This window comes from Nannobrachium achirus (genome assembly GCF_963921795.1).
Source record: "Nannobrachium achirus genome assembly, chromosome: 1".
NCBI classification, from domain to species: Eukaryota; Metazoa; Chordata; class Actinopteri; order Myctophiformes; family Myctophidae; genus Nannobrachium; species Nannobrachium achirus.
The window spans coordinates 56,693,443-56,714,093 of record NC_137810.1 but is presented as its reverse complement, the minus strand read 5'-3'; the positions used below and the strand labels follow the sequence as shown (position 1 = coordinate 56,714,093).

The following is a 20,651-nucleotide window of genomic DNA, read 5'->3' as shown; positions in this document are numbered from 1 at the left end:
CATTTGGCTCAAAGCAGCTATGCCTATAGCCCCTTTTCCACTGGCCCAACACCACAGCACTCCACACCACACCGCCCACTTGTGCCAGGTTTTCCTGGGTAGAGTGGTGTGAAAGTGGTACTAAACGTGGTACTAAAAAGTATCCAATCTAGAGTAGGTCTGAGCTAGGCCAAACAGGGCCAAACACTTCATAATGACTGATCACTCACTGACTTTATATTTAGACCACCAGGAATTAGTTGTAATACATAATAGATAATAGATTCTATTGTGTTGTAACCACTATTATAATCTATTATAGTGTATTATAATTATCATAGTAATACATTACTACTTTATAGTGTATTATAATCACAGTTATAATCCATTATAGGGTATTATAATTTAGGGTAGTTGTAATACAAATTTATATTGTATTATAATCACAGTTAAAAGGGTCAATTTGTTTCTTACCGATATGGGTACTTTTGTGTAAAGGAAAATGTAGATATATTTATGTGGTGTGGTGTGGTGTGGTGTGGTGTGGTGCTAAAGCAGTGGAAAAGGGGCTGAGAGGAGAAGCACAGCACCTCCGATCTTGACGGTGAAGTCCTCTGCCACCATGCAGTTCCTGGCTGCCAGGTCTCTGTGGACAAACTTCTTGGCGTTGAGGTACGCCATGCCGTCCGCAATCTCTGCCGCCATCTGGATCATCAGCTTCAGCGTCGGGGGAGGACGGCCAGTCGGATTGTGCTGGGAAAACATAAAGATAAGCATGGAAATATCCTACATGAGCATTCTTTGGATGGCCCAGTGAGGCCATAGGCACTTGGTGAGGTAACTCTACAGAAGAAGTTTGGTCAAGAAGACCGTCCTTAGGCAGAGCACATAACTGAACAAATGAAATGGTCAATGGTCAACCCTAACCCTGATTTAGCCAAATACAGAAACATTATCTAATTCAGGGACGTGCTGGCCATTGGGAAAAGTGGGACAACTCCCGAACGGCCGGTTCATTCCCGGCCGGTGCAGGCCAGCCATTTGGAAAAAAATTGAAAATAAAATGTTGGCCTTCGTTCCATTCTCGTATCTCCAAGTTTCAAATTTGTAGATTTTTTCGCAAAGTAAAGCCCTGCTTCATCATACAAGGCCGTCGCACAAAATTAGTGAAAAAACATCTGTTTTCACTAGTTTAAATCATTTTTAAAATGATAAATGCAAAACAAACGGTTTTGAACATACAAGGTTTCCACCCGACAACGACGAAATATAACTCGTGTAATTGGCCCACTGGTTTGTCACTTGTCATGATCTGAAATGGCAAATTCTTGCTCTCCAACTCTTGTTCCCGGGGCTGAATCAGGGGCCCAGCATGTCCCTGATCTAATTCTACTAAGTATTCCATTTATTTATAGAAAACCATGACTATATGTACCTCAGAGTCTGGTCTGAGACATCGCAGGTAGCTCTTCAGGTCTCCATGGGTCATGAGTTCCATCACAACCAGGGTGGGCTGGCCTTTGGACACCACGCCCAGAAGACGCACCTGCACAAACAAAAAAGATCATCAGCACTGTATTTGGTGTCCAGTGGTTTGTGAGATTAACCCCATAGAATAATCACACCCTTTTTCTACCGCGGAGACACTAAGAAAGGAATTAACTATTGCACCAACCACCTGACACAGTGGTTGGTGGCTTCCAAAATACACTAGCATTTTAGTCTATTTTAAAGACAAGATGCAACTTATTTTCGCCACCATATCATGACTTATTTCATACATATTAGTGCATTTGAAAATAAATACAAAGTTTACTTTTCAAGATTTCAATAAAAAAATGGCAAACAATTATTCAGGATTCCAATTCAAAAATGTCAAAAATAGCAGAGGGTTTCCTGCAGGAAAAAGGCTTGGCCAGGTGGTAGGGGGGGGGGGCCTCTGGCATGTGTGCCGAAAATATTTTAATTCATTAATTAATTAAATTGGTTAAAATTAATTCCCTTATTTTAGACTAATTCTTATTTTTGCCCTCAGAGAAGTTGACTCTTGTCTCTTGGCCGGGTGCTACAGATTTTAGGCCGGGTGGCCCTCCTGGCCAATAAAGCGCTGCAGGAAACCCTGAGATCTACAAGCTCAAAACGCGTCGCAGTAGATCAGCCATTTCTTACTGTATATGCAATGTGGCCCCCTGGAGTGAGTGTGAAAATATAGTGGCCCTCTCCATCATCAAAGTTGCCCACCCCGTCGTACTTGCTACCGAGAAGCATATTTTTCATTACATCTTCATTGGTCTTTGAGAACAGAGAGGAATCTATAATCAACTGTCCAAGTGACTGGTAAAGGTGAACCGGAAAACATTTGACATTAAAACAACATCAACAGTTTCTGAACAAGAAGACACACGGTAAATGAGGGATCGTACCACGTGGTGACAGCTGAACGCCTTCATGACGGAGGCTTCGTTGAGGAACTCTATCCTCTCTCTGAGGCTGGCGGACTCGTTGACCGTTTTGACGGCCACGCGCGTCTCCGGCTCGCCCTTCACGATGTCCTTGGCGATGCCCTCGTAGACCATGCCGAAGGAGCCCTGACCCAGTTCTCTGAGGACGTTGATCTTCTCTCTGCCCACCTCCCATTCGTCTGGTACGTACACTACACACACACACACTTTTCTATTAATATGTGTGGACATCAACAGTTTAGGATGACAGGATTGTTTTCTTAGCATGTTTAATATAGTCAGAGCGTTTCAGGCAAAAATCGTGCACTTTACGATAGAAACATGTAATTTAGCACACAGTTAGAACATGCCATATGGAAAAAGTTTGGCTATAGGGCCATCGCAGATTTGTCTTGGGAAACTTGTGGGAGCCAATCAAAGTTGGGCTCTCATAGACTTTACTATACAGTAAAATAAAAATCACACCCGTGTGAACTGAGCCGTGGTCGTGGGGAGGGGGGGGGGTGCCTGTGTGTGTGTGTGTGTGTGTGTGTGTGTGTGTGTGTGTGTGTGTGTGTGTGTGTGTGTATTGCAGTTGATGCTCAGGGCAGGCTAGACTCAACAGCACCTCTCTGGTCACCCAGGGTACTCAGGCTACACCAGAGGCTACATACAGACAGACCCACACACACCGCCACGTATAGGAGCGTTGTGACCACCGCTCAAAAAACGGTGTCTGTTTAAGCTTTAACGTCACATGATCGTGACCCGGAGCGTTTGTTCCAATCCACGCACGACGGAGATGTCCATCTTTTCACGAGATATCGACCCACACACACACACACACACACACACACACACACACACACACACACACACACACAGTCACGGGGGGGGGACTTCCACAATGGCCCACATGTTTAGTGTTAGAGCACCATGGAGGAAGGAGGACCCGGTCGGTGGCCGAGTGGAGCTTAAGCCCCGACCAACGTCAGGCTCGTAGCGGCATCCTCTCTTACGCATTCCACGCACGGCCATCGCGTGCCGTTCCGGGGACGAACCGTGGTTGTCTTCCGTGTGTGTCTGAGTGTCGACGAGCCGAAGGCGGTGCACTGCTGCTGCTACTCCTTGAGAGCGAGTTGCGCACGGCAATCGTCGCCCGCTTGGGTCCGTCACCGTCCGTGTGTGTGTCTCTTGCTGGTAATTCACTGTCGCGCGGCGTGTCGATACCAGACCGAACTACTAACACTGTGGGAACGTTACTATAAAATCCCATCGGTGGAACCACGCGAGCGATCGGGGGCTCCGGTGAGGATGTGTGTTGCATAACTAACTCAGCCAGCAAACTTAATAAACACCGTTGCGCTTAGGTTCACCGGGAAATACTCGGTCGCCATTGTTTGTGTGTGTGTGTGTGTGTGTGTGTGTGTGTGTGTGTGTGTGTGTGTGTGTGTGTGTGTGTGTGTGTGTGTGTGCGCACGCGCGCCCTCATTGCTACCCGTGTGTGTGTGCGCGTGTGTGTGTGTGGGAGAGAGAGAGAGAGAGAGTGTGTTGTCTGCCTGCCCTGCTCACTAGCGCCCCTCCTTTAACGTGTGTGTGTGTGTGTGTGTGGTCTGTGTGTGTGGTCAGGAGAGGTATGGCAGGCGACAGACATACACGGCCGGCCGGCCAGCCAGCCAGCCAGCCAGCCAGCAACATCTTGAAAGCGAATCACAGGAGCGGCGGGACCACCGCTCAAAAAGAAAAAGAAAAAGTAGCATGTGAGGGGTCAAACTAGGTGTTTTTCGGGATTCTGAATCCAATACAAGCATTTTGTTTTGCACGAAAAACATTCCTTTCCGAGAAACGGCCCCCACAAAACTGTGAAAAGTGATGACTGATCACTAAACCATGGTTTTATAGGTGCCATTTTTACCCCAAGGAATGTTTTGTAGATGTAGACTGTATGTGTGTGGGATTAATTGTGCTATCACTTGTAATGCTGTACTTTATCCACTGTGGCACAGGATCAGTGTATTCTTACCGTCATTTGCACTCAGGTACTCTGGGTTGGAGGAGGCGATGAGAGGTCCAGTAGGGCCGTCTGTTTGCCTAGAGAAGAAAGTTATGGAAATGACCATCACTAAGCATTAACATTGGAATGTTCACCAGGCTCCATGTGTTGACCTTAAGGTAGCTCGCTGTCGTATTTACTGTATGTTCAAACTTCAATGGTTCTAATTGTAGACAATTTATGTTTTATTAATGTGAGTGCACGCAGACAGCAACAGAAAATGGGTTCCATTTGATTACATTTATACACTCTTAATTAAGAGTTAACACAGGACTTCCCTGTGTATGCAAGTATGTAAATGACATCGTGTCTTACTTCTTCTTGAAGACCATGAAGACTGAACCTCCCACAATGAGCAGCAGGATGATACAGATGACTGGACCAATCACAATCTTCAGCACACTGCTGTCTTCTGCAACACGCACACACGGACACACACGGACACACACACACACACACACACACACACACACACACACTTATATTGACTGGTTGACTAGGACTGATAATAGCGATTAGGTGTAGAAAGGAATAGGTCAAAGATTATCAATGGCTGTGAAATATGTAGCAACACCATAGCTGAAATCGCTACGAGTTAAGTAAACATCTTGTAGGTCAACGGCTTTTACAGAATCTGCAGTAAATTCTATGAGCCTCTGATAATATATATCGTCGTTGTCGGGTGGAAACCTCGTATCTCCAAGTTTCAAATTTGTATGTTCTTTCGCAAAGTAAAGCCCTGCTTCATCGTACAAGGCCGTCGCACAAAAGTAGTGAAAACAGCAGATCTACAAGCACACAACGCCTCACACCGCGAGGCGTTGTGTGCTTGTAGATCGGCTGTTTTCACTAGTTTAACACATTTTTAAAACGATAAATGCAAAACGAACGGCTTTGGACATACAAAGTTTCCACCCGACCATGACGATATAATTTAATAACTTCAATGCCAGTTAGATTAAGACAGTGGCCATGTTTCCCCTTCACCAGAAGCCATCTGATGGTAGAGATGGATTGAGTTAAGGCAGTGGTTTTCCACCTTTTTCATATCAAGGTCCGTTATTTATTCAGCATTTGAGCTACGGACCAACATTTGGATAGAATTTGGTCCACAATTGCATGCTGTATAGATGTGGTACGGTAGCACTGATAACAGGTGAATCAAAATAACAATTCTTCTACATTCTGTAATTGTGTAGATTTCTTGTAAATTAAGAAATGCAGTTTAACAATAATTTAACTCTTCAGAGTGTAAATAAAGATCTAGAAGGGTCTGATTACCAACTCTCCATCATTTAGCTGGGGACCACCTGGAACCCCCTCACCACTGGAGGTCCCCGGACCACAGGTTGAAAACCACTGTGTAAAAGGCACTGTCTCAAGGTCTTACCCAAGACGGAAATATCAAGACACGGCAATTCCGGTTTACTTTCCCGACCGTATCTGAGTGACATAGGTGGATACCTTTTTAGGAGGCGGAAGCAGGTTGGGGTCTATTCATTTCCAATTGGAGAGTGAATGTGAACCCGATCGTTACAAGCCACATACTGTTGCCCAAATTGTCTTACTGTTGGGCTGGGCATAAAGAAGTAGGTGGTGTCTTACTGTTGGGCATAAAGAAGTAGGTGGTGTCTTACTGTTGGGCATAAAGAAGTAGGTGGTGTCTTACTGTTGGGCATAAAGAAGTAGGTGGTGTCTTACTGTTGGGCATAAAGAAGTAGGTGGTGTCTTACTGTTGGGCATAAAGAAGTAGGTGGTGTCTTACTGTTGGGCATAAAGAAGTAGGTGGTGTCTTACTGTTGGGCATAAAGAAGTAGGTGGTGTCTTACTGTTGGGCATAAAGAAGTAGGTGGTGTCTTACTGTTGGGCATAAAGAAGTAGGTGGTGTCTTACTGTTGGGCATAAAGAAGTAGGTGGTGTCTTACTGTTGGGCATAAAGAAGTAGGTGGTGTCTTACTGTTGGGCATAAAGAAGTAGGTGGTGTCGGTGAAGGAGCCGTTCCCTGCCAGGGAGGTGGCCCGGATCCTCAGGCTGTAGTTCCCAGGATGCACCAGGCGAAGCTTGGTTCCACCAGACTTGTTGTAGGACGGTCTGGACACGCAGTTGGTGTGAACCTGGAGGAGTTATAATAGTTATATATATATATATATATATATATTGTTATGATATTTATTATATAGTTATTATATATATTATATATATTGTTGTAGGATGGTCTGGACAAACAGGAGGTGTGAACCTGGAGGAGTTACAACGTTTTTAAAATCCATGCTAAGACAGAAAAGACACACAGTTTTAGCATTGCTTTTATAGTCCTTTTTTATAATGTCTTGTATTCTTCTTTTCTGTGGGGCGCATTGGGTCGCATCTGTCGTACGAAATGTAGTATATAACGTCGTTGTCGGGTGAAAACCTTGTACGTCCAAAACTGTTCATTTTGCATTTATCATTTTAAGAATGATTTAAACTAGTGAAAACAGCCGATCTGCTGTTTTCACTACCTTTGTGCGACGGCCTTGTGTGACGAAGCGGGGCTTTACTTTGCGAAAGAACGTACACATTTGAAACTCGGAGATACAAGATTTCCACCCGACAAAGACGATAAATAAGGTTAGATTGATTGATTGATTGATACTGTATGTACAGTATGCAAACATACTCTATAAGGAAAGCTTTGGAGCAGACAAGCAGCAGGTGAACATATAAAACTGCACAGGTCTTGGCCTCAAAGAAAGGAATTCCAGTTTCTCTGGAAACTGGAACACAAATCCTGTCAGGGGGTTCCCTGGAACAGAGCGTTTTCAGATGGGGGTCTGCGGTCAAAAACCTTCATTTGAGGCGTCATTAGTCTGGGATCACTTCACTTTTCGAGGTTTGATCCGGTCGGGAGAGGAAAGTTAGGAAACCACTTTACGTCATGTTGTAGTACTAAAAGGACTACAATTTGCCGGAAATCTATCAAACCGGATTCAGTTTTAACCCAAAATAATTCCCCTGCGCTCAAGGACCTTTTAGGCTTTTAGGGCCTACCTAATAAACTCCTTGATCCGGAGTAGTTTTGCTTTTGAAAAATGCGTTTGGTATATGTATCTTTTAGTCCAACTGTTAGCGACTGGCAAGACTACACTAGGCTACTCAAGCATTTTAATAGGGAATGGGGAAACAAACGGAGGGAACCAAATCAAAGCGACGCCGCTTCTTCTAGTGGTTTCTGCGCTTTAGGCGGAAACCAAACGGCCTGTTGTGAACGAACACCAGGCTTTCTCTCAGAAAGCCTGGTGGGCGAGGTTAAGGCGTCATTGACATGAAAACGTTTGAGAACCACGTTCCCGTCTAGGCCAGTGGTTCCTAAACCTTTTAGCCGGGACCCAGAAACTACGAGTGAAAACAGCAGATCTACAAGCACACAACTCGTCGCTTAGCACCACGTTGTGTGAGCTTGTAGATCGGCTGTTTTCACTACTTCTTGATTATTTTATTTCTTTATTTATGGATTTTCTTAGATTCGTTTGTTTGTTTGTTTTAAAATGTATACAATTATTGAAAATGAAAATGTGTGCACGTTATTCAATATATATTTTTCGAAGCAAAACCGAAGCAAACCGCTGATTCAGAGGAAGGATTTAGAAGTCGCGTCAAAGATCGGGTCAAAGATATTCAAAGACTTGCACACATTTTCACGATTTTTCAAAAATAGCAGATCTACAAGCTCGCAGCGCGGCACTCGGTGCCGCGCTGCGAGCTTGTATATCTGCTATTTGTCAATAGTTAAAGCATAAAATAATGGTTAAAGTGGTTCAAATCTAACGCAACTCGGGGGCGTTCCAGGTATTTGGGGGTGAAGTAAGTATGTAAGCAAGCACAGCAGTGTGATTTCAGTGCAGTGTGACAGGCGGTGTCATGTGAGACGCCAGGCCATCCCTGCTGCCACTACTGCATCCTACTCTTCCTTCCTGGCTCTGTCGCCATGGCAACAGCGCTGCTGCCGACTCCTAGGGTCAGGCGGTGCAGCAGTGAATAGCAATGAGAGACAAGTGCTCACACATTCACAGTGGGTAAACGACCGCCGTGCGCACGCGCACACACACACACACGCACACGCACAACCGGCATAAACACTGGTAGCATGTACAGTAACTAAACAAATATTTCCTTTGTTTCTCCACAAGGGAAACAGTTCTTAAAGGTAGGTTAAGTGATTTCACTTAACCTACACTTATTTTCCGGACTATAAGGCGCACTTAAAAGCCTTTAATTTTCTCAAAAAACTACAGTGCGCCTTATAGTCCAGTGCGCCTTATATATGGATCATTCATTGACATTGACATTCCCTTTAGCACAGCTCCATCTGTTGGATGCATAACGCAACGGTAGCGTCTATTATGTGCGCCTTATAGTCCGGTGCGCCTTATATATGAAAACAGTTCGAAAATAGACCATTCATTGACAGTGCGCCTTATAGTCCGAAAAATACGGTAAGTTTCAGTTTGAGCTTTCATGTAGGTGACAGGCAGGTGCGTGTAAGGTCCGCCTCCACTCGACCATGATTGGAGGAAAACCCGTCTCCTCCCCCAAAACTGAAACAGCTTTTTTTCTCCTCACAGGGGATAAGGCTGAAGTCCAAATGTGGCCCACAAATGGGCCCACAAATGGGCCCCCGACCCGGTGTTTGGGGAAACAGTGATTTCAGAGCATTTTGGCGTTAACTCATTTCCTGCTATCCCCATCGAAACCGAAGATTTCCCGCTGCCACGCCCGTAGATCCCGGAGATTTAATTAGCTTTAATCATCATGAAACAACTAAAAGTATGATCACTGTTTATCGCCGATTCGGACTCTTTAGGCCCGCCTCCTAACTGTATCCGGACGTATTTCCTGTTTTGACCGGATCTAGGTTTCCGTATCCGGTCTAAGGCTGCGTCATAGTTCCGCTCCTTAGGTTTGCATTGTAAACAAGGAAGCAGCTGCACAGCCATAGCATGGTCTTTTTGTCACACGATTTATTTTATTTGGAAGCTGTTATGATTCTTTTACCCGCCATATGATCTGCGCACATATCGTCTGCTATGTGCGCGACGTGCCCACACAGGACCATAGCCCACAGCTTGGCCTTTTCCATTCGTTTTTTATGTAAACAGTGGCAAATACAGCCTGACAACAGATATGTCTTTTTCCAATGGGATTGTTTTTTTTTTCGAAAGCTGTGGTCCGGTCTACAACGCTGGTACATGTTACATGCACAGATCGTGTGCGATGCGCGCACGTGCCCACGTTAAAAGGTAAGGACAATTTGGCAGTTGCTTAGTTCAGCAATGTTTAACCCATTTAGGCCTAGAATTATTGAATGCTTTAACCAGTGAAAAATAGCAGATATACAAGCTCACAGCACGGCACAGCACGGCACAGCACGGCACCGCGCTGCGAGCTTGTAGATCTGCTATTTTTGAAAAAAGTCGTGAAAATGTGTGCAAATCTTTGAATATATGTATTTTCACAGCAAACGTTTGTAACTGAAATTTTGCTTCTGGGGGTGGTCCCTGGAACTAAATATTTTGAGATGGGGGTCTGTGGCCAAATACATATCATTTTGGGGGTCCTTCACATGAAAAGGTTTGAGAACCACTGACATAGTAGACTCTCAAGAACAGACTAACTGAGCTCCAGTTAAGTGAAAAGGACCTTTTCTTTGACGATGGCTGGCCAGATTGCTGACATAGAAACATAGGTTTTTCAAAAAATCTTAGAAGGATTCAAAAGACACTTATAGAATCGGGTCAAAATTCTAATTTTTACGATTTTTCAAAAATAGCAGATCTACAAGCTCGCAGCGCGGCACTCGGTGCCGCGCTGCGAGCTTGTATATCTGCTATTTTTCAATAGTTAAAAGTAAAATAATGATACACAATAATGTGTACCCGTTCTGAATGGGTTAATCCAGCCAGCCCTTATCCCCCCTCCTGTCCAGCGTACTGACCTCCATCTCCCCAACCTTGCGGTAGAACAGCTCATAGAGGATGATGAGGCCGTTGGGGGAGCGGGGCTCCTGCCACTTGATGAACACAGAGTTGGGCTCGTCTGGGAGCATCTCGTGAGTCACGGGACCCGGGATGTCGTCAGCCTTCTCTGTACAGCACAGGAGAGCACAGAGAACGTCGTCAGTAGGGGTGCAACAATTAATAATACAACTAATTGATGAAGCACTCGTTGTAATTGGATGTCCAAAACCTTCTCCTTTTGGTATTATTTTAAAAACGATTCAAATAATGAAAATAGCCAATCTGCAAGCACAGAACTTGCAGATCGGCTATTTTCACTACTTTTGTGTGACTCTTGTGTATGATGAAGTAGGGCTTTCATTTACAAAAAGATTAAAAGGTATGAAAATCGTGGCAAACAACCCAGAAAGACGATTTTTTAACGAAAGCAGTCAATGAGTTAACAAGAGCGTGTGACTAAATAAAATCACACCCGTGTGAACTGAGCGGTGGTTCTCTCCCCCCCCCCCCCCCCCCCGTGTGTGTGTGTGTGTGTGTGTGTGTGTGTGTGTGTGTGTGGCCTGGCCAACAGCGCCCCTCCCTTAACATGTGTGGCCACTAAAGGTACTACACAGGCTTGAGGCTACATACAGACCCACCCACCCACATACATACAAACAAACATACCTACACACACGGCCACGCTATGGAGACGGTGTGACCACCGCTCAATAACCATACACAGGATCCATAGCAACACAGGTTCTTTCTTCCATTTCACGAGAATTAACCGTTTTAGACACGAGAGGTTTCCTCCGGACGATGATGACGTGTCCTACCTTCGGGCATGGTGCGAGCACTGACGTAGGTGGCCATGCTGCAGCGGTTGATGTCGGTGGGGTCGTTGCAGGCCAGGATCTCGATCTTATAGCTGGTGAAGTGGTGCAGGTTGGAGATGACCGTGGACTCCTTGAGGAACACCTTCAGCTCCACCTGAACACACACACACACACACAGAGAGAGAGGAGTCATGACAAGGTGGTCCATACAAAGCTCAGATCAGCCAACACAGGGATGCTGACAGAACCCATCGCTAAAAACCTCAGGACAAAAATCCACTCGTCCAGGACAATTCGCCCTCCTGGCCCCCAAACTGTGGAAAGTTAGATAGCATTTGCTTAGGTTTTATATAAAGTGTTTTTACTGTGCTCTTGGTCTACCTACATCAGGGCTGCCCACACTTTTTGGAGCTGTGTGAAGCACAGGCTCCCTATACGTGGCCGTGTGGGTCTGTCTGTCTGTGTGTGTGTCTGTATGTAGCCTGAACTTCCTAAACTTCGGCACGCTACTAGTCCCACAGTTTTGCCACCACACACTCGCGCCATATGTCAAATCGACAGGCTTACTCGGGAATCGTGGGCTAGTAACTTGCTAAGAGAAAGGTTCTATAGTTTAATTGATATTAATTTATTAGTGAATTAATTTTCCCCATTGACTTATAATGGGAATCGCAAAAACTCACATTCAATTATTTGTCTCTCGCAAACCATAGGGGCTAGAGTTTCAAGACTTGGAGAGGAGGTTCATAATGATTTCAAGGATTAAATAAAAAATAATTGTGTCATTTGGCCGCATGGTGGCGCCATAACACCCCACTTTACGTTTTGGCCTGTAACTCTTGAACCGTAGGTCGGAAAATTAAAAATATTTTTTCCCTGGATTCCTTGGGTCATGACGCATCTCCCCATATAGGCCACGCCCATTTGCGCCATGATAGATTTTCCGCCATCTTGAATTTTCTCCAAAACACACTTTTTGCTCCTTTTCCTACATATTTTCTTCAAATGTCACAAAAATCGGTACACATGATCCACACACACACACACACACACACACACACACACACACACACACACACACACACACACACACACACACACACACACACACACACACACACACACACACACACACACACACACACACACACACACACACACACACACAGCTCCACTTCACACGGGTGTGATTTTTTGACTTGAGGGCTACTTTCAGAATTACCAGCTCAACGTGATCTACCCACCCCTAAATATGTACGTTAGGTGGCTTTGGAATAGCAGCACTGGCATTACACACACATCGAAACAGGGAAATAGTGGGGGGAAAAGTCTTCATTCCATTCTGTATGGAAGTGGTAGGTTTTCGGGGTCTTTGTAATGTTACGAAAACAAAGCATTGACTCCCAATTTGCCTACTTTAGAAGCCATGAAGGGAGATGACAGGCCCTTCTTGATGTCAATAAAGTCACCTTAACTGACATATGTCAAAAAGAGGGGTTTTGTGATTGTAATTATATATTTTTAGGGGCATGTCATGTGGTCTACCTGCACAGCCTTTGTGATCTACTGGTAGATCACAATCTACCTTTTGGGCACCCCTGACCTACATCCTTTATCTTAGATTACTATTTCTATGCATTTGATGTATTGATGTATTACCATGCTTATTGCAAATCGCTCTGGAGTAAGAGCGTCTGCTAAATGCCTCAATTGTAAATTGTAAAGCTACTGTTTGTCTAGATTAGAAATAGATATTTAATCAGTTAAACCAGTGGTTCTCAACCAGTGGTCTGGGGACCACCAGTGGTCCTTGAGGGGGTTCCATGAGGAAACCAGTTTGATCCGAGGAGAGAAAACATTTATCAACTTCAAATTGATAGCGTTCCCGGTCCAATTTAGACTGCACATTTAACAATAACTTCCAATATCCCTTGTTTATCCCATATCATGTACTGTAGTAGAGTTCTCTCAGTAACAGGGGCAGACCCCCCCGATACAAGACAAACACTCTACAGCAGGGTTCCCCAATAGGCGGCCTGCGGGCCATTTGCGGCCCGCGGGCAGCTACTGTCTGGCCCACACCAACCCCAGTAATAATGGTGGCATAAGAGCAGCAACAACACTAGTATATCGTCGTTGTCGGGTGGAAATCTCGTATCTCCAAATTTGTACGTTCTTTCGCATCATACAAGGCCGTCGCACAAAAGTAGTGAAAACAGCCGATCTACAAGCACACAACGCCTCGCGGTGCGAGGCGTTGTAGTTTAAATCGTTTTTAAAATGATAAATTCAAAACGAACGGTTTTGGACATACAAGATTTTCACCCGACAACGACGAAAACTGTCACTGGAGTAGCGGGAACGCCACCGTCGCCCCCTGCAATGTTGTGGCCCTCGGCTTGGTACCCTAGACATGATTCGGCCCTTGGGGAAAACTAATTGGGGAACCCTGCTCTACAGTGAGTGTTTTTCATTTCACATCTTTCCTATGAGTGTGAAACAATGGAGGATAGAATAAAGACGGTGTGAATACCTTGGATCCCTCCTCTGCGTCTTCTCCGGGCGTAGGGGTGGTGGAGGCGCTGGGCAGACTGGGAGGCATGGTCAGGAAGTTGGGCAGGGTCTGCGTGGCGTTGGCCACTCCCACCGAGCGCCGCCGCCGAGATGGTCTGCGGAGACAAGAGAGGAGCGCTTTAATTGTTGAATCAATACAATACAAGAATTTTAGGATATTTTACCACCTTAACCCATTAAGACTGGGAACGCATTATTACGCATTATTTGATGCTTTAACTATTCAAAAATAGCAGATATACGAGCTCACAGCGCGAGCTGCGAAAATGGGGCCTCCCTGCTTGGCACTCAGCATCAAGGGTTGGATTGGGGGTAAGTCCCTACGACATACTAGCGCCATGTCCAGGTGGTGTACTGTCTTTCTTGTACATCAAGCTGCCTCAGGCTAAGGAAACAGGAGATCCTGCCCTATGGGACTCATTATACTGTATAACTTATTATACTGTATATCCATGCAGGGTGTCATTTATAATAGTATAGCTTCCATCGAAACTCTTAATAGAATAGTGTTTTGCGACATGAGCAGCAGAAATAAGAAGTGCTCAGTATGGTTTAAAGAAGTAGTTCACCCCCAAAATGAAAAATGTTCTATTGATTACTCACGCCATGGAGACTTGAGAGAGTTTTTGTCACATTCCTAAGACAATAATTTGATTGCAATGAATTTACTCCCATTGATTCCGGATGGGGACCCGAATGCATTTGGGTCCCGGTCCGGAATTAATGGGGGTAAATTTACTAAAATGTTTTTTTTTGTCTTAGGAATGCGACAAATACAAAAGAATATTATTGAACTCAAGTCTCCATGGCGTGAGTATTCAACAGAACATTTTTCATTTTGGGGGTGAACTACTCCTTTAAGCGCTGGACAGACAGCCCAGAAGCTGGGAAGTGCCGTTACAAGGCTAGGAGAAAGCCCGCAGGAACCTTTGCTCACACTAACCTTTACAGCGTGAGGCCATGTTGGATTACTCACATTTTGTCACCACCTTTCAAATGCCCTGCAAGGCGCAGTTCCCAACACTCACCACTGGGTGGTGTCAACCACCAACCACAAGTGGAATTCACCAGGTGCCAAGCGGTCATGATGAGCCTAACACTACAGATATATAGTTGAACGTTTAGCTTGGTAATTCAATGTAATCTCAATGGAAACCAGCTTTAAAGCTTTCAAAGCTTTGTTCTCAGGATCTCCTGCATCTTTAAAGCTGGTTTCCATTGAGATTACATTGAATTACCAAGCAAAACGTTCAACTATATATCTGTAGTGTGAATGAGGCATTAGACCATCAGGGTGGTAAAACTGACCAAATGACTTCAGTTGAAACAGGACACCTTTGTATAAGATTAGGTCAAGTTATAAAGTGAAAAAAAGGAGAGGAAAAGAAAAGGAATGCATCATCTTGGGTGGGGGCAGCTTAGATCCTTACAGCTGACGAGGGACAGTAGGGTTGGGCTAATACTGTATATCAAGATGTCATCCATATCTTGATATGAGACTAGGATATCGTCTGGGATTTGGGATATCGCGATTTCGTAATATGGCATAAGTGTTGTCTTTTCCCGGTTTTAATCAAGTACGTCCCGTTTTATGCATTCCAAAAGATTTTCAAAAACAGCAAAAATGGCTTATTTACATGCTCAAAACACAATGCATTGAGCTTGACTGTAGAAATCTGCTATTTTGACCATTTTTGAATCGTATAATTCAAAATACATTATTGTCGCAATATTGTGTTCACAATAGGGAATTCACCAAATATTCGAATATTCGAATATCAAAGTCACTATTCGACGTTGTTCACCGAAGTCGAATATTCGCTTTTTAAAAAATATATAGTTTATAAAGCTTGGCTAGATAGGAAGTCATAAGAATGAGTTGTCAATGCCCCTGGTGGATGAATTTGTTACCAGGCGTTCTCAAACCTTTTTAGGCCGCGACCCCCAAAATGAACTGGGGACCCCCACCGGTTCCGCAGATAAATATTGTGAAAATAGCAGATCTACATGCTCACAACGCCTCGTGAATATTCGTGAATGCCCTAGTTCACAAATAGTGTGACATTACATTTTGACCATATCAGCCAGTCCAGGGAACAGTAACAAGGTTCCTTTTCCCATAACAACTACTGCCCACTGGGCCATCATCACTAAACTGCTACAGGGGAGCTTCTCAGAAGGCACCTCCCAGGTATGACAGGAAAAGAGTGAGAAGAAGATTTCGGTGTCTCAAAACAAGTTGCAGAGCGAGCAGACAGACAGACAGGGTTGGATTTCGCAGCATACAAAAGGTAGAAAAAACACCTCAAAATATCTGCGCGGCGACAGGAAGATAACGGGGAAAGCGACAAGAATAAAAAGTTCCTGGTTTTGTTTGCCGCAATGTAGCGATTTCGTCTCTCGCTAAAGTATGGGATCAAATCCCAACTGAGGGGTGTGTGTGTGTACTGAATGTGCGCGTGTGCGTGTGTGTGTACTGAATGTGCACGTGTGTCTGTGTGTGTGTCTGTGTGTGTGTGTGTGTGTGTGTGTGTGTGTGTGTGTGTGTGTGCGTGTGTGTACGCCAGCCTTAAATGGAGGGGCGGCAGTCTGCATGACTGCATCCCAGACTGGCATGGATGATAATGAGCACAGTAATCACTCTCCTGGGAGAGGAGAGGATGTGTGCGTGCGTGCGTGCGTGCGTGCGTGCGTGCGTGCGTGCGTCCTACCACTCACAGCCCCCCACTAGACCGTTGCAGCACAAAAACAGGCCCCCCATCCCTCACACTCCACACACACAAACACACAGGTCACAGAGCTGGCGCGCAGCCTCTGTGGGACACACACAGGCATCACGACGGCTGGGACAAACAAGAGGTGATCCAATCTGGCTGGATGTTAGAGAGAGAGAGAGAGGGCTCCTCCGGTGCTGCTGATCAGAGGAGCACACTGTTCCTGTTCCCTCCTAGACTCTGTCACAAACAGCCAGGGGGGCTTTATTTACCACTGCTGCTGCTGCACACACCAGCCTATTCTGTTCTATTCTATTCACCCTGCACTCATTAAGACCATTTAGGCCTGGGATTATTGAATGCTTTAACCAGTGGAAAAATAGCAGATATACAAGCTCACAGCGCGGCACCGAGTGCCGCGCTGCGAGCTTGTAGATCTGCTATTTTTGAAAAAAGTCGTGAAAATTGTGTGCGAATCTTTGAATATATGTGTTTTTCAAAGCGAATGTTTGTTAACTCAAATTTTGCTTCTGGGTGGTCCCTGGAACTAGATATTTTGAGATGGGGGTCCGTGTGGCCAAATACATATCATTTTGGGGGTCCTTCACGTGAAAAGGTTTGAGAAGCACTGACATAGTAGTCTCTCGAGAACAGACTAACTGAGCTCCAGTTATGTGAAAAGGACCTTTTCTTTGACGATGGCTGGCCAGATTGTTGACATAGAAACATAGGTTTTTCAAAAAATCTTAGAAGGATTCAAAAGACACTTAAAGAATAATCGGGTCAAAATTCTAATTTTCACGATTTTTCAAAAATAGCAGATCTACAAGCTTGCAGCGCGGCACTCGGTGCCGCGCTGTGAGCTTGTATATCTGCTATTTTTCAATAGTTAAAGCATAAAATAATAATACACCATAATGTGTACCCGTTCTAAATGGGTTAAGCAGGAGGGGATTGCTGGCAAAACACACAGACCTCAGTTTGGCACCCCGTATTAAAAAGGTATGGTGCCGGGGCTAGCAAACATCTATTCTATTGGTTCATAGCATCATACAAAAGTATATATTTTAAATAACAGTTCTCCCATTGGATGTTTTATGTTGCTATGCCAAACAGGGAACTTGCTCTGTCGTTGTCTCTGGGCTGTGTTTACAAGCAAGCTTCTGCTTGGGGGGGAACTGTGTCAAAAGGTTTCTGTGTGAAATATTTCCAACAATCCTGACTTTTTGTTTCAGCTCCTGTAGGCTACAAGACTATGTAAGCCTGTTTTCACGTGCCATGTGTTAAGAAACATTAAACAACCTCTATCGGCCTGTGTGAACATCTAAGTGTGTGTGTGTGTGTGTGTGTGTGTGTGTGTGTGTGTGTGTGTGTGTGTGTGTGTGTAATGTGTATTTTATCGTCACTGTCGGGCAGAAACCTTGTATCTCCAAGTTTCAAACTTGGCCGTTTTCTCGTAAAGCGAAGCCCTGGTTCATCATGCGAGACCGTCGCACAAGACTAGTGGAAATAGCAGATCTACAGAACAAGCACACAAATACTCGCGAGGAGTTGTGTGCTTGTAGATCGACCATTTTCATTGTTTTAAATCGTTTTTCTTAAACGATGAATGCAAAACAAACGGTTTTGGACATACAAGGTTTCCACCCGACAACAACGATATATATGCGCGTGTGTGTGTGTGTGTGTGTGTGTGTGCGTGCGTGCGTGCGTGCGTGCGTGTGTGTGTGTGCGTGCGTGCGTGCGTGCGTGTGTGTGCGCTAGCCCCAGGCCTCATCATTCAGCAGCTCTATCAGCCAGTCATGCCTGCTCTTCCACCTGCCAGTGGAGCCTCGGGTATCAAACCAGGAGAAACAACCTTTCTCATGTTCCCCTCGCACGGCCATAAAGACTACATGGCTGGTGCTACACATTTACAAACCTGGACTCATCAAGACAAAGACACGATCTAGTAAACAACATATTGTAAGTGGTTCCCAAAAGCTGGGTCGGGGACCCATTTGTGGGTCATGGACACATTTTGTTTTTAACCAATTTAGGCCTAGGATTATTGAATGCTTTAGCTATAGAAAAATAGCAGATATACAAGCTCACAGCGGAAAAGCGTGATCATCTACAACAGAAGATTTCCAGTTTTTTGGATGCAAGAAAAACCACACCCTTTGACAGAATTAAAAGTGAGCTAACCCCAACCCTGCTGTAGTGTGTATACCACATGTTGTTATATACACATAGTTTACATTATATAAGGAACGTGCAGGTCTGAACTTGAGCCCAGCACACCTGTTTGCTCCTACCCGATTTGGCCTCCCTGTGTAAAGACGTACATCAGTCAAAGCCAGGATTCGTTAAGTCAAAAAAGAAAAGAAAGAAAAGCAGGGCGACATTTTCCTAACCACTTAAGCTCTATGTACATAATACTGTAGGGCTTACGTATTCCTAAACCACTTTAGCCCTTCGTACATCTAACATCCAATCTAATACAGCCATCGAATTGTCCAGTTTCGATACTCCCATGTAAAGTTAGTTTGTGTTCAGAGCAGTGTTTACAAAATGAGTCAATGAGAGTTAATTGTGTGTGTGTGTGTGTGTGTGTGTGTGTGTGTGTGTGTGTGTGTGTGTGTGTGTGTGTGTGTGTGTGTGTGTCTCACAGAGAAGCCAGGAACTAAGTGTGACTCCATAGCTTCTTGAACAGCTCCCTCTAGTGGTCAACAATGGACTCTCGATGGTCTGGCCAAAGTAATGACTCTCATCATATCTCGTCTGCGGCAGTAAAATAGTTGAGGAACCAAAATCTTTAAGACTCTAAAGGACCCCCGACCCTAGTGATTCAGAGGCATGGACCCCCACCCAGCAGTTGGAACCCTTGCCTGGTTAATAAACCAGACCGAACACAACAACATCCCCTGGCGGTAGTGGTGTTGTAGTACGGTCTGGAACCGATCCATTGAGATTCTATTTCCTCAACCAGCTTCAAGGGTGGGCCAATCATAACCTCGCCCACCAGGCTTTCTGAGAGAAAGCCTGCTGTTCGTTCACAACAGGCCGTTTGGTTTCCACCTAAAGCGCGGACACTACTAGAAGAAGCGGCGTCGCTTTGATTTGGTTCCCTCCGTTTGTTTCCACAATCCCTTTTAAAATGCTGGAGTAGCCTAGTGTAGTCTTGCCTGTCGCTACGAGTTGGACTAAAAGATGCATATACCAAACACATTTTTTAAAAGCAAAACTACTCCGCATCAAGGAGTTTATTAGGTAGGCCCTAAAAGTATGTCCTTGAGCGCAGGGGAATATTTTGGGTTAAAACTGATTCCGGTGGATAGTTCCGGCCAAATGGTAGTCCTTTGAGTACTACAACATGACGTGGTTTCCGCTCCAGACCGGTTACAAGCCCGAAAAGTGAAGTGATCCCAGACTAGCCAATCAGGGTTGTATGCTTGGGGCACGTGGTTTGGGGCTCGCGTCACTAGGCTTTAGCCCCCCCCCCCAGAAATGAAAGCTCTTCCTGAAATCCCAGACTCTCTTCCCAAAACGAAGTGTGTGATAGAGGCTGGCAACGCCAGGCAAATGGAACCCTGGCTCGAACAAACCTTGTTCGTAAAAACATTGAGCCGGCGGTCATGCCATTGCCACGCACCTGATCTCAAAGACCTCGTTGTGGAGGTAGTTCTCGAAGGTCTTGCGGTACTCCGTCTCCTCCTGCTCCTTCTTCAGCTGGGCGTCCGTCTTGGGGCAGGCGCAGCAGCGCGCCCCCGAGGCGGGCTCGTCCGTCTGGTTCCACTTCTGCTCGTCCTCGCTGCCCAGGTGGGTGGGGGTGCGAGACGGCAGCTTCATGCCTGGGTGGTAAGGCAAGGTGGAGGAGGGCGGAGGTTTGAAGTGAGAGAGAGAGAGAGAGAGAGTTAGGGCTGTCACGATATGACATTATACATGACGATTAATTGTCGCTCAAATGATTGCGAATAACGATTTAATTGTGTTTTTGTCGTTGACGTTTGGCTTGTAGGCTTTGAAGTTGCACATGGCAGATATGACACATAACCTAAATATACGAAGAAATGACTGACATATTTGACAATTCA

General features: G+C 45.1%; 1 protein-coding gene across 1 annotated transcript in view; it reads right to left on the bottom strand.

Annotated features, from left to right (window-relative positions):
* The window catches only part of insrb (insulin receptor b), a 196,143-nt gene that overhangs the window by 14,129 nt on the left and 161,363 nt on the right, over positions 1 to 20,651 (bottom strand). The window contains 10 exon segments of the mRNA XM_080735499.1: positions 570 to 732; positions 1,415 to 1,525; positions 2,403 to 2,632; positions 4,444 to 4,511; positions 4,789 to 4,885; positions 6,431 to 6,587; positions 10,448 to 10,596; positions 11,288 to 11,441; positions 13,821 to 13,956; positions 20,210 to 20,408. Coding sequence (XP_080591625.1) covers positions 570 to 732; positions 1,415 to 1,525; positions 2,403 to 2,632; positions 4,444 to 4,511; positions 4,789 to 4,885; positions 6,431 to 6,587; positions 10,448 to 10,596; positions 11,288 to 11,441; positions 13,821 to 13,956; positions 20,210 to 20,408 — 1,464 coding nt within the window.